The sequence below is a fragment of the Cricetulus griseus genome, chromosome 2 (assembly GCF_003668045.3).
Source record: "Cricetulus griseus strain 17A/GY chromosome 2, alternate assembly CriGri-PICRH-1.0, whole genome shotgun sequence".
NCBI classification, from domain to species: domain Eukaryota; kingdom Metazoa; phylum Chordata; class Mammalia; order Rodentia; family Cricetidae; genus Cricetulus; species Cricetulus griseus.
Genome location: NC_048595.1, coordinates 443,057,192 through 443,076,046, shown reverse-complemented (window position 1 = coordinate 443,076,046; position 18,855 = coordinate 443,057,192). Strand labels below are relative to the sequence as shown.

The window sequence follows — 18,855 nt, the reverse complement described above, 5'->3', positions numbered from 1 at the left end:
GCTCTCAGCAGTTACTACCATAGGTGCACTCCACTAAGAAATAGTTCCCACATGACAGAGACCTCTCCCAAAGTACTTGACTGTGTCAACTCTTATAGGACCTCACCAGAGTCCACTGAAAGGCACAGCAGGAGGGTCCTCCAGGAACTAGCTGAGACAGGTCAGGGCAGGTCAAGGCAAGTCAGGACATGCTTTCCTCTGCTTAAGACCCAAACACAGTACTTTTTCTTTCAGGAAATTTTTATCTTAAAAAAAAAAAAAAAATCATTGGGGGCTGGAGAGGTGGCTCAGAGATTAAGAGCACTGGCTGTTTTTCCAGAGGTCCTAAATTCAATTCCCAGCACCCACATTGTGGCGCACAACCATCTATAATGAGATCTGGTGCCCTCTTCTGGCAGGTAGGCATACATGCCAGCAGAACATTGCATGCATAATAAATAAATAAATAAATAAATAAATAAATAAAAAGAAAAACGTGTTTAAAAAAATCATGCATGGATCCAGGTGGTGGTGGTGCACGCCTTTAGTTTCAGCACTTGGGAGGCAGAGGCAGGTGGATCTCAGTGAGTTCAAGGCCAGCCTGGTGTACAAAGCAAGTTCCAGGACAGCCAGGGCTGTTACACATAGAAATCCTATTTTGGAAAAAAAAAACAAAGACAAAAACGAACAAACAAAAAAACCAAGCACGAAAAAGCAGAGGGAAAACTTTGAAACTGATGGTCCTTAAGTCTGACAAAAGAAATGGTCAACATTTGAAAACTGCTAATTATCTACATAACAAGTATTTTTGCCTGACTCTACCTAATGTCAAAATAAGAGTATAAACAAATAAATAAATACAGATAGATAAATAAGTAAATAAATACGTAAAGTGATTAACAAAACAAGTAAAATAGCTACAAAACATATGATATTGGTAGGCTTCTGGAAATAAGTCCAAAAGCACACTGCAAAGACAAATTCTGAGGCCTCAGCACTGGCTAAACTCTTAAAATCAAGTGGCTGCCCCAGGAAAAGCAACAATCATACAGATGCCCCTTGGATGAGCAGAGACAGCTTCAGGCTCCTTCCCTCTGAGCCACCAGGGCCGGCTCAGCCAGAAGGCAGCAGTTTTATCAGGCCTACCACATTTCCATGCTAGGGAGGACACAGGTACCTAGAGCTCAGAAGTCTGCTGAGTAAAGTGGCAGTCAGTCCTCACCAAGGCCACATCAACTTCCCATGGTGCCCCTCTCATGAACCTGGGGTGCTCACGGCGATAGTGCTGCTCTTTCCTATTGCAACAAAATGCAGTACTTTCATAGTGCTACTGGAAACAAGGAGGGCCAGCCTCAGTCATCACCAATGCCATTCACATTCAGGTTTTCCAGCTGGAAGTTTGGAACAAGCAGGAGAACTTCACAGTGTTGAGACTCTGAAAACCCTAGCACAGGGGAAGCTACTCATGCCCTGGCCCCCTACAGCTGGGGAGCCTGGAGAGGAACAGGCTCTGGCCCAGCTCACTCCCTCCCCAGACACAGAACTCACTGGCAGTGCTGGACAAGGCCCACTAGAAATCCATGTAGTGCATTTTGGCCAGCTTGGTAATGCAGGCCATCACTTCCTATCTGGTCAGCTAAACCATACAAGGGTACAACAGTAAAGTATCATTACAGATTAGACCTCTTTGATGGCCAAAACTCTAAACAACTTTAACATCTCCCTAAATATTCTCAAGTCTACAATCACCACAGATCCACAGTCTTAAGAGGATTCAAAGTGACAAAATTCGATTTCACCAAAACAGGAGTGTCCTGAGGATGCTCAAGGCTATCTATGCATAGTCCCTGCCCCACCTGTCCATGACCCTCACACCTGCACTGAGCTCATCTCTCTCACTCACCAACCCTGGGATGGATGGGGAAAGATCTCTAGGAGTGCCCACAAAGGCACTGGACCAGAAAGAGGGAGAAAGAGCCTGGTGAGCACCAAGCAGCTGTAGACTGGAGCCACCCAGGTGGCTGATACAGTCAGTTCCCACTTTCTGTATGGGAGGGTCTGTGTGGAGCACCCCAGTGTCATCTTATCCTGTGATGACTGGCAGTGAGTGCTAGTGGGATGGTCCCTGGTCTGAATATGGGCAGTCACTTCCTGGTTAGTTCCAGGTGGGCCTCCTAAAGGTAATCACTGTCTGAAGATCCCGAGGGTGAGACAGCCATCAGAAAACCCCTGCCAGGACAGGTGTTGCACTGTGGATGCTGTGCTGGGACCTCCATGAACTAAGACAGCAGGCAATATATGCAGCCAAGAAAGCATCTTGGAACGAAGACACTCCCAAGAGAGAGTATTGCAGCGGCAAGAAGGGATACGCGTCTGACAGCACATACAGACAAAGCCAGGCAGGAAATCAGACTAGCAAGTGCATGAACTGTGTTTCTGTTCTCTCCACGCTTTCTTACCAAAATTCTCTTCTTGTTTGGATATCAAGCCTTAAAAGAACAATTAAATTGCAAAGTAAAACATAAATAGAAGCATAGCTTTGTAAAATACAAGCTTTCCCCACTAGGGCTACCACGAGGCTTGCAGATTCAACCCATACTGCACATTTACAGCCCATTTCATTAATATGCAAAAGTAAAAGTCCAAAACAGAGATACTGAAAAACAAAATTAAGTTTGTATACGCCTCTCAGCTGACAATGACTCAAGGAGTGTTCGATGGCCCAAGCACCTGAGACGGAATCACAATTCAGGAGAACATGGCCATTTCTTCTTCACTGACAGCGAGGGAACAAGTTGGCAGCACAGGATGCAAGAGTCTGTGTCAACTTTCACTGCAGACGATCGGCTTCCTCACTGCAGTCAACACTGCATCTGAATTCTACTCATAAAGCAGAAACTTCTTTATGGGGTCTGGCAGGGGCAGCGAGGGAACCAGATGCAGTCGGTATTTGCCAAGAGCTCTTCTCACAGCCACACGGCACAAACTCAGCAAGGTCCTGGGAATACCTGGAGAATGTGAAGAGAGAAGTTTATTCTATTCTAGTTCTAAAGGCCCAGAGCTGACTACAGTGGACACAACTGCACTAACACAACAACTTCCTAATCTCAGAGACAAGAAGGCCCTGGAGGCAAGGAAGGCCTTGCTATCTGCTTCCATCTAACCAGGCATGTGTTCTCTGATGGCAGCGCCTCCTTCTGCAATCCTCAGTGTCCCAGAAAAGGCTGCCCACAGGAGACCCCACGGATGAGAGCAAATGACCCTCACTCTTGATGTCCCAGCAGGGGCAAGGAAGCCTGGGGACACCAAGTTTGCAGTACTTGAATTCAGAGAAAAGGATGGCAGTCCTGCTCCAGATCAAAAAAGACACAGCCAAACCCCTGCTTCAGGAGATGATGACAAGAAAAAGGTTCATTCTATCAGCCTGCTTCTCACCAGGCCATCAGCCAGCAACTTAGAGAAAGGCTAAACAAGAACATGTTAACTAATAAAAAAAAAAAAAAAGAACATGTTTCCATGAACTGGCTTGGATATAGACAACAAAAACACACTGGTATTAATGTTCTTTGAGAAATAAGAGACCAAGGATAAGACTATCAATTCAGATGTCCTCTGACAAGATGGCAGGAATGAGGGGGGGGGGGAGGCACCAGGCAGGAAATAAGACAGACAGACAGACAGACAGACAGACAGACAGACAGACAGACAAACAGACAGACAAGACAGACAGGTTAATTTCTGAATTCGAGAGAGCACTGACAACAAACCCAAACACAGGTAAAGTTCACACTCTCTTGCCACTGACTTATTAACTCCTTGGCAAAATGCTTCTACACAAACAAGCGAACTCCAGATTTCATTTTAACAAAAACTGGGCTTATCACACAACTCAGTCTAAGGCTATCTGAGTGGAACTAAAAAAAGGAGAGGAACTCTAGAAAATGAGCTTCTAACTCTGTTCACTAAAATACATATGAAGAGAAAGTCAGGGATACAAAGGGCAGAGAAGGCAAAGATGATTAAGAATAAAAAATAATGGTCCATGAATGAAAACACCACGATGGGCCAACAGGATGGCTCAGAGGGTAAGAATGCTACTTCTACACTTAATCACCTGAGTTCAACCCATGGGACCCATGTGGCAGAAGAATTGACTCCTTTAAGTTGTCCTCTGATTTCTACACTCATGCTATGGCATATGCATGCTTCCCCCACACACATATAATATATTAAAATATGTTTAAAGAAAATGACATGGTACAATGATCTAAGAAACAAGAAATAGAAAGGAAAAATGTGAAAAAGAAACCATTAGCTAAGAATGAGGTCAAAAAGCAGAGCAAAAGGTAGAGAATACAATTCTAAGAACTTTGAAAGCATACATCTACTTTTTTAGATTTTTGGCATCAGCTTTAGGTGTTTAGGAATGGCAAAATAACCATCTGGGGCTGAGGAGAGTTTAATCAGTAAAGAGCTTGCCATGAAAACACAAGGAGTCATCCTTGCAAAGAAACCAAGAGCAGTGGCACACAGTGTCATCCCAGCACTGGGGAGGGAGGGGAGAGCAGATCCCAGCTGTTCTACTAGCCTGTCTCTAAAGTAAGGGTGAAGAGTACCTGAAGTTGCCCTCTGACCCTCTCTCTCTCTCTCTCTCTCTCTCTCTCTCTCTCTCTCTCTCTCTCTCTCTCTCACACACACACACACACACACACACACACACACACAGACAGACAGACACACACACACACACACTCTGAAGGCTTTAATCAGTGCTTAGCTGGAATATTTTGGTGGGGGTTGTTATTCAAGATTTACTTATTTATTTTCATTTATATGGGTGCTTTGCATGCATGTATGTCTAGGCACCACATGCATGCAGTGCCTACAGAAGCCAGAGGAGGGCCTCCTATTATAGACAACTGTGAGCCCCTGGGAATCAGGTCCTCTGAAAGAGCAGGCAGTGCTCTTAACAGCTGAGCCATTTCTCCAGGCCCTGTTTTAGTTACTATTACATCTCACTGGTTCAATCCACCCCAGACCACAAGACTGTGCTGTGTTCAGGCCACTTACTTCTGGCCTCCTTAAAGACCTGCAAGGCCTCAGGGTCCATCTTCCTTCTGCCTCTCGCCTCTGGGCCCAGTGAGTCCCACTTCACTAGGTTCAGGTTGGCGCCAAACTCTACCAGCAGGCTCACGAAGGCTGCCTCACAACCATGGCGCAGGACAGCATCCATGACACACCCAGGGGAGCCCCTGTAGAATTCCTGTGTATTGACAGGGCCATTGCAATTGAAGTCAGGATTTGCCCCAGCCTGCAGGAGGAGCCGGAAGCACTGAAGGTTATGGTAGGCAGCACTGATGTATAAAGGACAGACCACCAAGGAGGTAAGCCGCCTTGAGAAAGGGGGCCGGGTGTCAGGAGTCAAATGATGGTTGACATCTACGTCCGCCCCATACCTACAGGAAGAGAAAAGTAAGTTATAATAAGCCAAACTCAGACCACAAAGACTGTCCAGCACCCTGAAGAAGGCATTAAACAGTCACACGGGGAGCCTCGGGAGACTCTACTGGTCACAAACACAGCCAGCCCTCTCATCTGCAGGTACCATATCCAAAGACTCAACTAGCTACGGATCAAAAATAGGGAAAAACTCAGCCTATAATGAACACTCACAGTCAGTTTCCTGTCTTAATGGGGAAGAGTGGTCTTGAACTTTTTGATATTTTTCCCCCAGGACAATTGGAAATTCATATGGGAAAAGATACAGTTAAGTCCATTCATCACAGTGCACACCAAGATTAATTCCAAATAGATCAGAATTTACAAATAAACTATAAAACAATATGGAAACTAGGAAAAGTTTATTTAGGTCAAATTTACCACTTGGGACTGGTAAAATGGTTCAGTGGGTAAAATCCCTTGTTGTCAAGACTGATGGCCTGAGTTCAATCCCTGGTACCCACACTCTGGAAGGAGAGAACCAACTTCTTCCAGTTGTCCTCTGACCTCCACGCCCATGCCATGAAGTGTTCCCCTCCTCCGCCCCAACACACACACACACACACTTAAAAAATGTTGAATTTTAAAGTAACCTAAGATTCTACTCCCAGTGTTTACTGGCTGTGCTTTAATAGAAACAGAACTATCACTGCTGATAACTGAAATGGAGCAATCCTATGGAGAGAAATTTGGCAATTCTATCAAAATTACAGATGCACTTACCCTTGAACCCATCCATCACACTTCTTGGGATTTATTCCCAAGACATATTTACAAAACTAAGAAGATGTGTGCACAAGACAATTCATTAAAGCACTGTTCCTAACAGCTGAGCCAGGAAACCACCAACAGGGACTGTGTGGCTTATCCCTAAGAGACAGAACTGAGAAGCTAAGAAGGGAAGGAGGAATACTGCTCTATATGCTCTGGAATGTCCTCTAGAGCACACGAATGTGTGAGGAAGATGATAGGAACGAGTGCAGTGTATACTTATTTTATAGGTTTGCCATGTATAATATACAACTCAAGTCACACATGTGCATTTGCTCATTTGTAATAGTGAAGGACAAATTATAGACCTAAATGCTTACCTAGAGGGGAGGGGAGAGCAAGACAATGAACAAGGCTAAAAGCTAGACCTTTCAATACACCTTGTTATATAGATTACAGTTGGAACAATGGAAACACTTTACACGCTGAGGCAACCACTAAAACCTGAGAGTAAAAAGGAACCAACAAACCCAACATGGTGAGTCTTCTTTTCAGACAGCCTAAACATCCAGCCTCACAGGATTAGCAGGGATACTCCCAGCATCAGGTTCAATTGCAAGGACTTAAGGACCTACAACAGGAAGCATGGCTTCACAGCAGGGCAGCATCATGCAGCACTGCCCAGGAGGCAGGTGAACGGCAGTCAGAAAGTGATTCCCAGAGCTGACCATTTCCTGACTCCCAAAGACAGTCCAGATGTTAGGACTATCTCTCACCAGGTGCAGGTGCTGAAGTACCACAGCCAGTCTTTTTTGTTGTCCTTGGTACACTCTACAGACACCCAAATATATGGCAATTTGAGTAGTCTGAGGTCAAGTGCAAACTAGTTATCTCTTTTACTCCAACCAGGAGTCAGCCAACTACAACTGGGAAGGTAATCTGGCTCAGGGGGCAGAGTCCTGACAAAGTGAGCAAGGGACCTGCTAAGGACAGGGGCCTGGCATAAGGCAATAGAGCCCAAATGGGACAAGGGGGAATGAGGAGAGGCAGTAAGAGATGCAGATCAGCTCCAGTCAGAAAGGAATATGAACACACACCCTCAGCTCCAGGGATGGAACAGCAATGCTTCCAGAGTAGAACACACTCCTGAAAGTACTTCTAGTCTTGGTTTCTTTTCTTTTTGAGGCACAGTCCCACTATGTTGCGCAGACTGGTGGCAATCTTCAAATAGCTAGGTTGCAGGCATGTGCTACTCTGGCCAGCTTAGATCTTTGTTTCTGCACAGCATTCTTCACTGAAAGAAGACTGGACTCTGGGAGGACTTACTCCAGGACTCAGGAAAATCCACAACAAGCTTAGACTATCCTGTTATGTCAGAAAGTAAGGAACTGCTCACAAAACAGTAAGGACAAGTCAAAAGGACACAAAGCTGGCTTAAACCACCAGTAATATTAATGTGATCCTCAAAGTAAGTAACAACAATGGATTCTAACTCTACCTGGACAAGATAAGAAACCATAAGTCTACAATAACATAAATAAAAATTGAGATGAAGCATATATTTGGTTGCAAAATGTCTCCCCACAAGACACTAATTACAAAGGAAACAACAGCTGGAAAACCTGGAGGACATCACTATCACCAAAGGATCAGAATGAAAAGGCAGGAGAAACAAGATCAGTGATCAACGATGGCAGGATTCACACGTGCAAGATTCCTGTCCAAGACAATCAGTCACCTGCCACCTGTACACTGAAGCCCTCTCTGGCCCCAGACAGTTCTGTGATGGCTCACAAACTGTGTTGGTCACCTGAATATTTCACTTGAAACAAGAAATGACAGCACATAGGAATGATGAGGACACAACATGGGGGACCTAATATCCAGGGTCCAGAGAAGATGGAGTAAAACCTTTTCCCTGCCTAGACGACAGCCAGCCAACAGTCTCAGCCAGCAGCCTTGCTTCAAAATCTGTCTCCATCCAGCACTTCAGCTATCCAAAGGAAATGGAATCCCAAGTGCTTCTTTGAGGCAGCATAGGCCTGAGGACACACAAGGCCCTTTCCTTTACAAATAAAACCTGAGACTTTCTAGGAGTAAGAGGAGAATATAAGCAGAAAACTGTTCCATTTCACTTTTCAACTAGCAAAAGGAAATTGACATCTCCATAGTAATTATTTCCTCCCTTCTCATTGGAGACATGTTTTCTAAAGTGTTTATAATCTTTGTGTGACAGTATGGCAATCTGGTACCAACTGAGCTGTAGGAAGGATAGCCTTTGAAGCTCATAAAAACATACTGAATAGGATCCAGTTAATTTTAATCCTGAATATTTTCTAAATTTCTCTATTGCTTTTATTATCTCTATACACCCAAACAGCTGAACAAATCAATATAACTTTGAACACACAGAAACATCACTTCTCACCTTCTATCCTAAAATATCAGCAATGTAGACCAAGGGAGCTTACAAACAATCAGGGGAAGTTCCTTACAGAGAGCCAGAAATTGCAATAATGAAAGATGAGAGACAGCATACAGTAAAAATGACCAGGTAGACAGGCAGGCAGGTTTGGGTTTTATTTAGATAACATTAGCCATTTAGTAATTTAACAGTACCATTTCATTTTCCTTCTTTATTGTTTTTGGCTATTTGTTTGCTTGCTTGCTTTTAGACATAGTCTTACTATGTACCCTGACTGCCCTAGAACTGCTATGTAGACCAGGCTGGCCTCAAACTCTATTTGCTCCTACCTCTCCAGTGCTGGTATTAAAAGCATGCATCACCACATCCAGCAAACTTCCATTTTCTAAAAGTCAATCATCATAGTTTAGAATATATAGAAAGATTTTAAATAGTGCCCTATACACAGAGGAAATAAGATGTTTTGTCTAAAATGTCCACAGGGATTTCTGAACTAAAACAGACTTTCATCAACTGATCCTACTCAAAAACATTTCCACAGGCGCAAATGAATGGCTCCGTGGGTGAAGGATCTTGCTGCCAAGCCTGATGACTTGAGTTCTACCTTGGAACCCAGAGTGGAAAGAAAAACCAACTCCCATAAGTTGTCTCCTGATCTCCATAGGCACACCGTGGAATGTGCATGAGCATGTGTGTGTACACACATAAACACAGAAATACAAAAACGAAAAAACACAGCCTGGCAGCAGTGGTGGAATCCCAGCACCCAGGAGGCAGAGGCAGGCAGATCTTGGTGAGTTTAAGGCCATCCTGGTCTACAGAGTAATTTCCAAGACAGTCAGGGCTGTTACACGGAGAAATCCTGTCTCAAAAAACCATTTAAATAATTAAACCATTTCCACATTAATGCCATAAATTCTCTAAGATGCAAAAGCATGAATTTAAGGTAGCACAGATTGCATGCTAGAAATCCCTACATTATTTTTTAAAGCCCAAACTTTATTGCCCTCTAATTTAAAACCTCCTTGATAATTTTTCTTCCCCCATGACAAGTCTATAGCTGATTAGTATAAAACTCTTTTGAAAGAATATATTTCCAGAACCTGGTTGAGAAGCCATGTTCTGTACCAAGCAAGAATGCTCACTCACCTGAGCCCACTGTTAGCAGTCTTCTACAAACTTTTACCTGCTCCTTTTCTACACAAACACGCTCACAAGAGCTAGCTAGCTACAAAAGCTACAGTGACCTACCATAGAACTAGCTAGCCTCCACAGTAAGAGATGATCAAGGTATCTATGGTAGAAAGATGCTACTGAAAATATGAAAAGGGAAAACACAAGCTGGTTCACCTGAAAATGTAATATTAATATAATTGAGTCACTACACTCAGAGCAAAACCTAATTGAAATGCAGAGGCAACTGACAAAAGTCACAACAGTAATTAAGGACTTAAACATTTCTCTAAATCTTGGCAGATTTGATGGCAAAGAAAAAAGGGGGATCCTGAAGAAAAGAACTTAGGTTAACACACCACAAAAGCATTCACAACAATGTGTGTGAGTGACATAAAAAAATGAATATCTTCACTGTTATCATAAAATCCTCTTCCATAATAACTCTAAGAACAAAGAAGAAATCAACCTCATCTACAGCTATTTAAAAAACTAAGCTTCTGGGACTAGAGAGATGACTCAGTAGTTAAGCATTTGCTGTACTTGCAGAGGACAAGAGTTCAGTTCCCAGCATGCATCATATGGCTCAAAACTACCTGCACCAGGGGATCTGATGCCCCCTACTACCCACACATCACACACACACACACACACACACACACACACACACACACACACACACACACAAAATTTAATACTTAAAGAATAAGGAACATTAGAGGATATGACCAAAGCTATAAATGAAGGTAAATTACACAAAAAGTTTACATTGTTAAAAATAAATAAATAAGCCCACAACTCAAAAAGTTAAGAAAAATAACAGTAAAGGTAAGACATCAGTGGGTCAGAGAGCAATGAAGAGCACTAATGAAGCAGTCCTTCCACGTCCTCTAACAACCAGACCCTTAAAGCAGGAAAGGCAAGTACAGAAACAAGGGAAGTGGCTACGGACCTGCTGTACTAACCTGATAAGAGCCTTCAGGATGTCATCCCTACCCACTCGAGAGGCATGGTAGACAGGAGTGCTGCGGTGGTGCCGGCTGCCATTGGGGTCAGCACCAGCTTCCAAAAGGATCTTCGTGCTCTCCAGGTGCCCATTCACTACAGCCACATACAGAGCAGTCTGCCCCTTGACATCCACCAGGTCCACCTCTGCCCCTTTGCGTATGAGGAAGTCCACACAGTTCCCATGGCCTGCAGTGGCTGCAATTCTCAGTGGTGTACAGGGGAGCCAGCCACAGCACCAGACAGACTTCTCATTGATGCGGCTAGATGGGAACACAGAAAGCTTATGAGAGTCAGCCCAGGCAAATGAGCTGTTCTCCCTCCTCTCACACTGGCAAGGGCTCCCAAGAAAGACAGCCATTTTGGTAGCAAACCCTCAGATTTAGAATACCTTCCGTTGTGTTCTGTTTTCCTTCTCATGGTGCTGAAGATCAAACCCAGGATCCTGTACATGCTATGCAAGAACTCTACCCCTGAGCTACATTTCCAGCCCTTTGAGTTCTATGTCCTGAAAGGCTTCCACAATTGCCCCTACTGAAATCGAGCAGAGAAAATAGGCATTGGGGCCCACGGCAAGGAAGCTAGAGGCTTCAACAGAATAGTTAGCACTAAAACTGAGATTTCTAGTTCTTGGATTCCTAACCCACATTCCAAAGCCTGTTCCTCTACCAAACATATATAGATCCATTGGGGACACAGGGTAAGAAAGGCAGGGCCATGCACGCCCTCTTTTTAGTGACCACCTATAAAGGTTCAAGGCTGGAATCTTCTCCATATAGAGACTATCAGTATTAGTAACATCCTCCTACCCTGACCCAGAGCAACTGAGAACCTAGGAGATCATTAAAATTACAGGGACTGCATTGTTGACCAGCAGTAGCAACAAACTGTCCAGATGCAGCTCCCAGTCAGTATGACCACCAGATAACTATCTACACTGTTCACTGATCCTCCAAGTCAGCAACCAAGGTGTGCTTCACCTCACCATCCACACTGAAGCAGTGTCTCACTAAACCAATTCCTGGTGTTCCTCCTCCAGTCATACATGGGCTGATATGAGCCAATAAAGCCCTGAAACCCTCCAGAATTCACCAACAGAGAAATGTACAGCAAAAGAAAATATGTCAAAGGAAGAGGCCACTCCATGAACCCTGAGTTTAAGAAAAAAGGAGAGAGTGTGGTGGCATGGGTCAATAATCTAGATCTCAGAAGGTGGAAGCAGAGACAAAGGGTCAGGAGTTGAAGGCCAGCTTAGGCTACAAAGCTATATGATGGCCAAATGGGGAGGAAGAGGTGGGGAAAAGGGAGAAAAAGGAAAGAGAGAAGGAAGAGAGAAGAGAGGCAGGGAGAGGGAGGGTAGCACAATAGGAACTTCACTGAACCCTTTCATTCTACTGCTATATCTGTGTGCTTAAGTCTTTCAGGGGCTTAAGTCACATTAAATAAATTTAAATTTTGTGTTTTGTTTTATTAGATTTATTCACTTAACTTCATGTATGAATGTTTTGCCTGCACGGATATTTTTGTACACATGCATGCTTGGTGCCTGTAGCAGTCAGAAGAGATTGTCTCACGTGAGTGCTGGAATTAAATCTGGGTCCTCTGTGAGAGCAACAAGAGCTCTTAACTGCTAAATCATCTGTCTAGTCTGTGTTTTGATTTTTAACTACTGACATGTGCTCTATGAAACAGTGCTAAGACATTAGAAGGATATGAAAGAAACATACTCCTGGCTGGTTAGGAATCCTTTGCTTGTGAATTGTCTACACAAAGGCAGTAGTGTAGGTCTCCCACAGGGACTTCCATCAATTAACTGCATCCATTCCTCAAGGCAAAGTAGAAACACATTTAAGTATAAAGTGCCAGTTTCATGTATTCAGTATCTAATTGGGACTTCATTCACACAAAGAACTCAGGGAAATCATGAGGCCAGGAAAAGAAAACAAAGAAGATGGCAGCCCCACATCCCTATACTGGGAAGTCAGCTGGCCTATGGCTGATCACTACAGACCTGAGAAGTGAAGAAGAGAACATCAGAGGAATGTCAACAAAGTGGTAGTAGGAAAAGAACTACCCAAGATAAAGAGCCGTAAGAGATAGGCTGGAGAGATGGCTCAAAGGCTAAGGGCATGAGCCACTCTTCCAGGGGACCTGAGTTCAATTCCCAGCACCCACATCAGATGGGTTACAATCACCTGTAACCCAGTTCCAATGGATGACCTCTTCAGGCCTCTGTGGCCACCTGTATTTACATGCACATACCCACCCACTCACCCCCACATACACACAATGAAAATAAGTAAAATAGTCAGGAATAGTAGTGCACACCTTTAATCCTAGCACTCAGGACAGAGGCAGGCAGATCTCTGTGAATATGAGGTCAATCTGGTCTACATAACGAGTTCTGATCCAGCCAAGGCTACAGAGTAAGACCCTGCTTCAAATAAATAAATAAAATATCTTTTTTGTTTTTTAAAGAGCCATGGGAGACTTGGAGGGATAAGGTCACTACTGATATCTCTAACATTGCCTTCAAGAAAAACACTGAGGAAACTAATGCCAATGCCCAGATAGGACAAGTTGCCAGAAAACATGAAGGCCAATCACAGGGCCAGACTTGGATCCAGGAACCTCTGCCCACAATATCTGGCCACCAATAATTCTTCCTTTTGTCCCTCCTCTAAAACCAAAAATGCATTCCTGTAGCATCAGTCTTAATCTGCCATCCAAACCACAAAGTCCAGCCTCCTGAAGACCCATAGGCCAATACCTGTTACCAGCCCCAGCAGGGATGCTCACCTTCGGTAGCTCTCCTCTTGCAATAGGTTCCTTAGGGTTTGGAGGTCCCCTACGTAGGCTGCATCATGGAGCCGTGTATCTTCACAGTGCTCTAGTGGATGGTCACAGAACTGCTCCCTCAGCCACTCCTTCAGATTAGGACCTGCACTGAAGAGAGGGGCTCCTATCAGTGTGGGAAATTGTTAGCAAGGCCAATCAAATAGGATGACTTCTGAAGTGGCTCCTTGCTGCCCAGCCACACAGGAACTTTCAAATTCCCAGAAAATAATTCATAAGAGAAAGCTGTAAAGTTCCCTTTATCAAATTAGCACATTCCTGACACCAAAGCTGATAAGAATTTTTTTTCTAAGAAAAGAAAATGTGATGGACTGGGGAACAATGGAACAATAAGTCAATAGTACTTTATAACATAGAAGAACCTAAATAAAGTACTACCAAATTACAATTTAAAATATTATGCCAAAAAAAATCTAGCATGTAATTACTCTAATTTATTGCAAGTATGTAAGAGCGTCTCTGAATTGGGGTATCTGAAAGGAGAATGGCAGCCATCTCCTTTACTACAAAGACAGCTGGTTAGCCAAAGCCTAGGGCCAAACAACAGTTGCTACCTGGAAGGTAGGTGAGCTCCCTACCATGCTGCTCCGAGAAATAGCAGCAGGGTGTCTCGATAAGAAACAATTCAGCAGAGTACTACTGTATCCACAGAGTCCATGTGTTAGAAGTATGGTCCCAGTATGGTAGTGTTGGGAGACAGCAAAGCCCTTTAACCAGTATGGCATCACACTGGGCCACAGTGTCAGGGCAAAGTGTCTTCCTGCAGGACTAAAGAATTTCTCCTGGAATCCTGGCTAGTTCTTATCAGACGGTTATTATAAGAGCATGAGACCAGCCCTCCTAGTCTCTGGCTTCCTGGATATCAGGAGATCACAGCTCCCCCACTGCTGTCTGTTTTAAGGTACCATAGGTAAGGCTTACATGAGAACCTGCACCATGATATTCAGCCTCTAAGGCTGAACTAAATAAATCTCTTTTCTTTATAGTATTTTTTCAGGTATTTTTATTGTAGCAATGGAAATGAAATAACAGGAAATAAATCTCAAAGGCATACATTTTGTATTAAAATCACACTTCAAGAGGCTAGTGAGATATCTCAATTGGCAGTACTTGTCACGAAAACATGAGCCCTTAAGCTCAGATTCCCAACTCTCATATAAAAAGCCAAGACTAGTTGCACATGCCTCTAGTTCTATTGGGGGTAGGGGAGGCAGAGACAGGAGGCTCCCTTGGGTTGTGGATACCTGGGCTGGCTGGTAGCCAATCTAGCTAGATCCAAATCTGTAGGTTCCATGTGCAGTGAGAGACCTTGTTTCAAAAATAAGGTGGAGAATGAGGATAACATTAAATGTTGACCTCTGACCTCTACATACACATGTTCACACACCGAAAAAAAAAATTGTACCTCAGTAAAGTAGAAAACTAAAAAAATTTATGCATAAATACAAATCCAGCCTGTGTAACAAAAAATAAAGAGGACTAAATAGAAAAACCATACATACCATGTACTAGAAGAAGATTCAATATTAGAGAAATTCTCAAGGTTACCCATAAATAAAATGTAGCCAGCCTCTTCAGAAATTTGATACAAAATATAACAAAAAATTTCAAATTTTATTTGTGCATTTACATAAGGGAGAATTGCTCTTTGTGTTAGTAAGAATAATGGGCCAGGCAGTGGTGGTATACACCTTTAATCCCAGAACTTGAGGCAGAGGCAGGTGGATCTCTGTGAGTGCAAGGCTAGTTCCAGGACAGCCAAAGAAACCCTGTTTTGAAAAACAAAAAAAAAACAAACAACAAAAGAATAATGGGGTAAAAAATAAAACCAAAAAAAACTCTATCATGTTAGATAACAAAATTCTCACCAAACTGAAGAACAACGACAACAAAAACCAAACAAGAACAACAAAAAACAGGCATCAAAGAGAAATGTAGTTAATCGAGATTATTTGTACAATTAATCACCTGCTTGGAAACACTTGCATCTTTGCTCATATCACAGCCCAAACTTAACTCCAGGAGACTGAAAAGTTTTATAAAAAATTGCACCAACAGGTGTTATAAAAACAGCACAAATTCTAACTGCTGAGATACAAGTCTCCCACCCTGTGAGGATCCCTTCGAAGGCAGGCTTTTTCTAGATGTTGAAGTTGTTTCCATATTCAAATAAAATATCCTTCAAGTCCCTGCTTCAAGTCCCAGTGTGGTGATGAGTAAGTATCCTAGCCCTCCAGAATCTGAAAGTCCAAGACAACAAGGCTAACGGCAGCACAAGGTTCAAAAACACCTTATGTGGCTCCCTGATCCCACAACCAGATGTGCCGCAGATCAACAGGCGGACATCAAGCCTGGAAACCACTCTTAAAGGCTCCGTCCAGGTCCTCCTCCATTGTTAAGTATACTGCAGTTGCCAATATATAAAATTTACCAGTATAAAAACCCAAGGCCACAGTTGGGGAAGATTCAGATGTGTGGGATAACTGTCAGGAAAGTGGGCACCAAGGACTTGGTCAAGTCTTTGGACCTCCCTTTGCTCACCTCTCTTCAATGCTTCAGCCTTTTTTTTTTCCCCCAGGTGGTGCCGGCCTTGTAACTGCCACCTTGTTAGCCAGTCCTAGTCTGTCATGAACCCTTCAGAACCCAAGGTAGCACTCAAGACCTGCCCCTCCACCCACAAGCTGGAAACACACTAACAAACAGGTACTGAAAAGTAGACTGGAGGGGACCAAAATCACTGTTTCTTCCCCAGGGCCCTTGTTTACTAAGAAATAGCTATCTTTTCCCCACCTCTCTCCTATCTCTCACTCCTGCATGACAGGGCAGTCCACTCAAAAATTTTGTTTGTCCCTCAGACCAAAGTCAATGCCAACCAAAGTTCTTGGTGGTAGAGGCTTTATCTAGCCTTTTCAGGTCACCCTCACAGCCTCAAGTGAGCCAAGCCAACAGTAGACCATCAATAGTTGACTAGATGGAGGGAGGAATGACAAGGCCGTTGTTTGGGTGACCTTCTGAGATTTTTGACAACTAAGAGAGTTCGCTGAACAAAACAAGTGCCCTCTCCAGAGATGCACACAGCAAGTTACTTACCACACACGTGGCAGTCTCAGAAAGACCCCAATGTGGGACTTCGTACCTGGAAATTCTCAGTGTCACAGTAGCAGCACGGCAAAGTGGGAGATGCTAAGCCAGATGGCAAGTGTCAGCCTTTCTCTGAAGGTGGGTCAAGGGCCGGCGTAAGCGCTGTGTCACTCACTGGCAAGCTCGCTGGGGACAGCATGGCAGTCAAAAGGGGAGGAGGGGGTGTCCAGTGGCTGCGATGCACCGGCTCGGCCATGCGCTGACTGGCGGGACGGGATGAGGAAAAGGAGCGTGCCCTACCGAGGCCCGACCTCTGACCAGTGTGCTCAGACCGGGAAGAGGATCCGTGCCCCATGTCACAGCGGGGGTCATCGCAGACTAACGGGGATCGGCTAACACGGTGGCAGTTACAAGGCGGCTGCACCTGGCCTGGTAACTCCGCCGGGGGTGGGGGTGGTGGGGGTGGGGACCGCGGAGGGCTGTCCACGAGAGGCCGAGGGCGGAGGTCGCGCCCTGGGCCCCGCGAAGCCTGACGCCCACTTACTGACCCCGAGGGCGGCTCCGCGAACCTCCGCGAACCTGGCCGGCGGGGACGGAGGACGAGGGCCCCGGGATGCCCGAGAGCCACCCTGACTGAACCCGAGTCGCAGCCCCGCCTTCCCGCCACCCCGCCCCCCACCACACACACACACACCACACCACGCCGCTCACGTTACCTGCGGGCCCGGGGCCGGCCCGCCCCTCGGGGCTCCCGCCCTCCGCCATGCCGACTCGGCCCTCAGCCGCCGCCCCGACCCCGCCGCCCGACCGGCCGCCTCCGCAGCGACTCTGTCGAAGAGCAACCGGGCCTGAGAGATACCTCAGGCGCTTCCGGCAGGGGGGCGTGCCCGGAGCTCGGCTTCCGGCCAGTATGCGCCTCCCTATCGCACTTCCGGCTCTGCCCGCAGGACGCTTGGGTCCCCACTTCCGGCCTAGCTAACGGACTCGAGAGCCGATCCGTGAGGAAGGCAAAACTGAGTAGCGGCGTCTACCAAGGGCGCGGCGAGTCTGGGGAAACGCCTCTCCCCTGGGGGCGGAGGCTAATTTGCATGCCCCGGAGCCCCTGATTGGCAGGTTCTGTCCCCGCCCACGAAAAAGGCGGGACGTGGGCGTGACCGCTTAGGGCCCAGCCCGCTGTCCCCGGCCTCCCTCCCGCGGCCGCTGAAGGTCGTCTAGGAACGCGGGCCGCGCCGCTTGTGGTTGCCGCGCGGCTCCGGACGGTCGGTGTGGTGCCGCCCGTCCTTCCCAGTCGCTGACTTGCAAAGTGGTGTTAGTTGAACGCAGCCCAGAATGCCTCCATGGAGCCCGCAGTGTTTGTAGCCTGGCAAGGCGTGCGCACCGAGTGACGTCAAGAACTCCCGATTTTACACGGGTCACACCGTGTGCATCGCGTCCCGAGCAGCTCCTAAGCACGGACGCCGCCGGGTCCTTCCATTCCCTCTCTCGCGACTTAGGGAAAGTGCCTTGCAGGGGAGGAAGGACCCCAGTGAGCCGGGGAGGCTGCGCCTTAAGGAGACAGAAGCTCCCCGCCGTCCGGTGAGGTGGGGGCGAGGCCGCAGTCCCCAACACGGTGGCTGTGACTTGCCTGCATCTTTGTGTGGTCATGGCACACCAGCTGAGAGCTAACAACCCATAGGTACCCAGCATATCCTCGTGCCCCGACTGGCTCGGTTGCACAGGTCTGTGGAGCTGGGTGGGACAAGCGGGAACAGCCACGGGCATTGAGGGTGTTGAGGGGAAAGAGAAGAGATTCCAGCCGTGGTGTTTGGGTTTGATAACAGCAGAGAGCACTGCTGGCATGAGGGACAGGTGACACTAATGACGCTGCAAGGCAAAGAGCCAGGGGCTTCATGGCTCTACTCCACAGCTGCAGAATCCCTAGCTGGGATGCCTCAAGTGTAAAACCACCCAGGTGTGCATAGACGGATAAACACGCATCAAAATGTGGCGCTGTGGGCCGTCCACACAGCCTTAAAAAGTCTCCATCCCAGGCTGCAGCACGGACAATTCTGGAGGACACTGTGCTCAGTGAAATAAGCCACCTGTGAAAGACAAATCCTCCACTCAGGACGTCACTAAAGGAATCA

The 18,855-nt window shown here is 45.9% G+C and overlaps 1 protein-coding gene across 9 annotated transcripts; it reads right to left on the bottom strand.

Annotated features, from left to right (window-relative positions):
• Positions 1 to 2,386: 2,386 nt before the first annotated feature.
• On the bottom strand, positions 2,387 to 17,746 carry Asb1 (ankyrin repeat and SOCS box containing 1). Of its 9 annotated transcripts, none has more exons than XM_035441141.1 (6): positions 17,446 to 17,746; positions 14,893 to 14,956; positions 13,592 to 13,738; positions 10,753 to 11,055; positions 5,050 to 5,435; positions 2,387 to 2,987 (listed from the first exon to the last, which is right to left on the bottom strand). In XM_035441141.1, the coding sequence occupies exons 1-6, from the start codon at positions 17,492 to 17,494 to the stop codon at positions 2,860 to 2,862; spliced, it is 1,077 nt and encodes a 358-aa protein (XP_035297032.1). In that variant the 5' UTR covers positions 17,495 to 17,746; the 3' UTR covers positions 2,387 to 2,859. The 9 variants fall into 9 exon arrangements, with proteins under 9 accessions (XP_035297032.1, XP_027253401.1, XP_027253402.1 ...); XM_027397600.2 differs by lacking the exon at positions 14,893 to 14,956 and adding an exon at positions 12,520 to 12,617 and having other exon boundaries at positions 17,446 to 17,603; XM_027397601.2 differs by lacking the exons at positions 14,893 to 14,956; positions 17,446 to 17,746 and adding exons at positions 12,520 to 12,617; positions 16,739 to 17,388.
• Between the last annotated feature and the right edge of the window lie 1,109 nt (positions 17,747 to 18,855).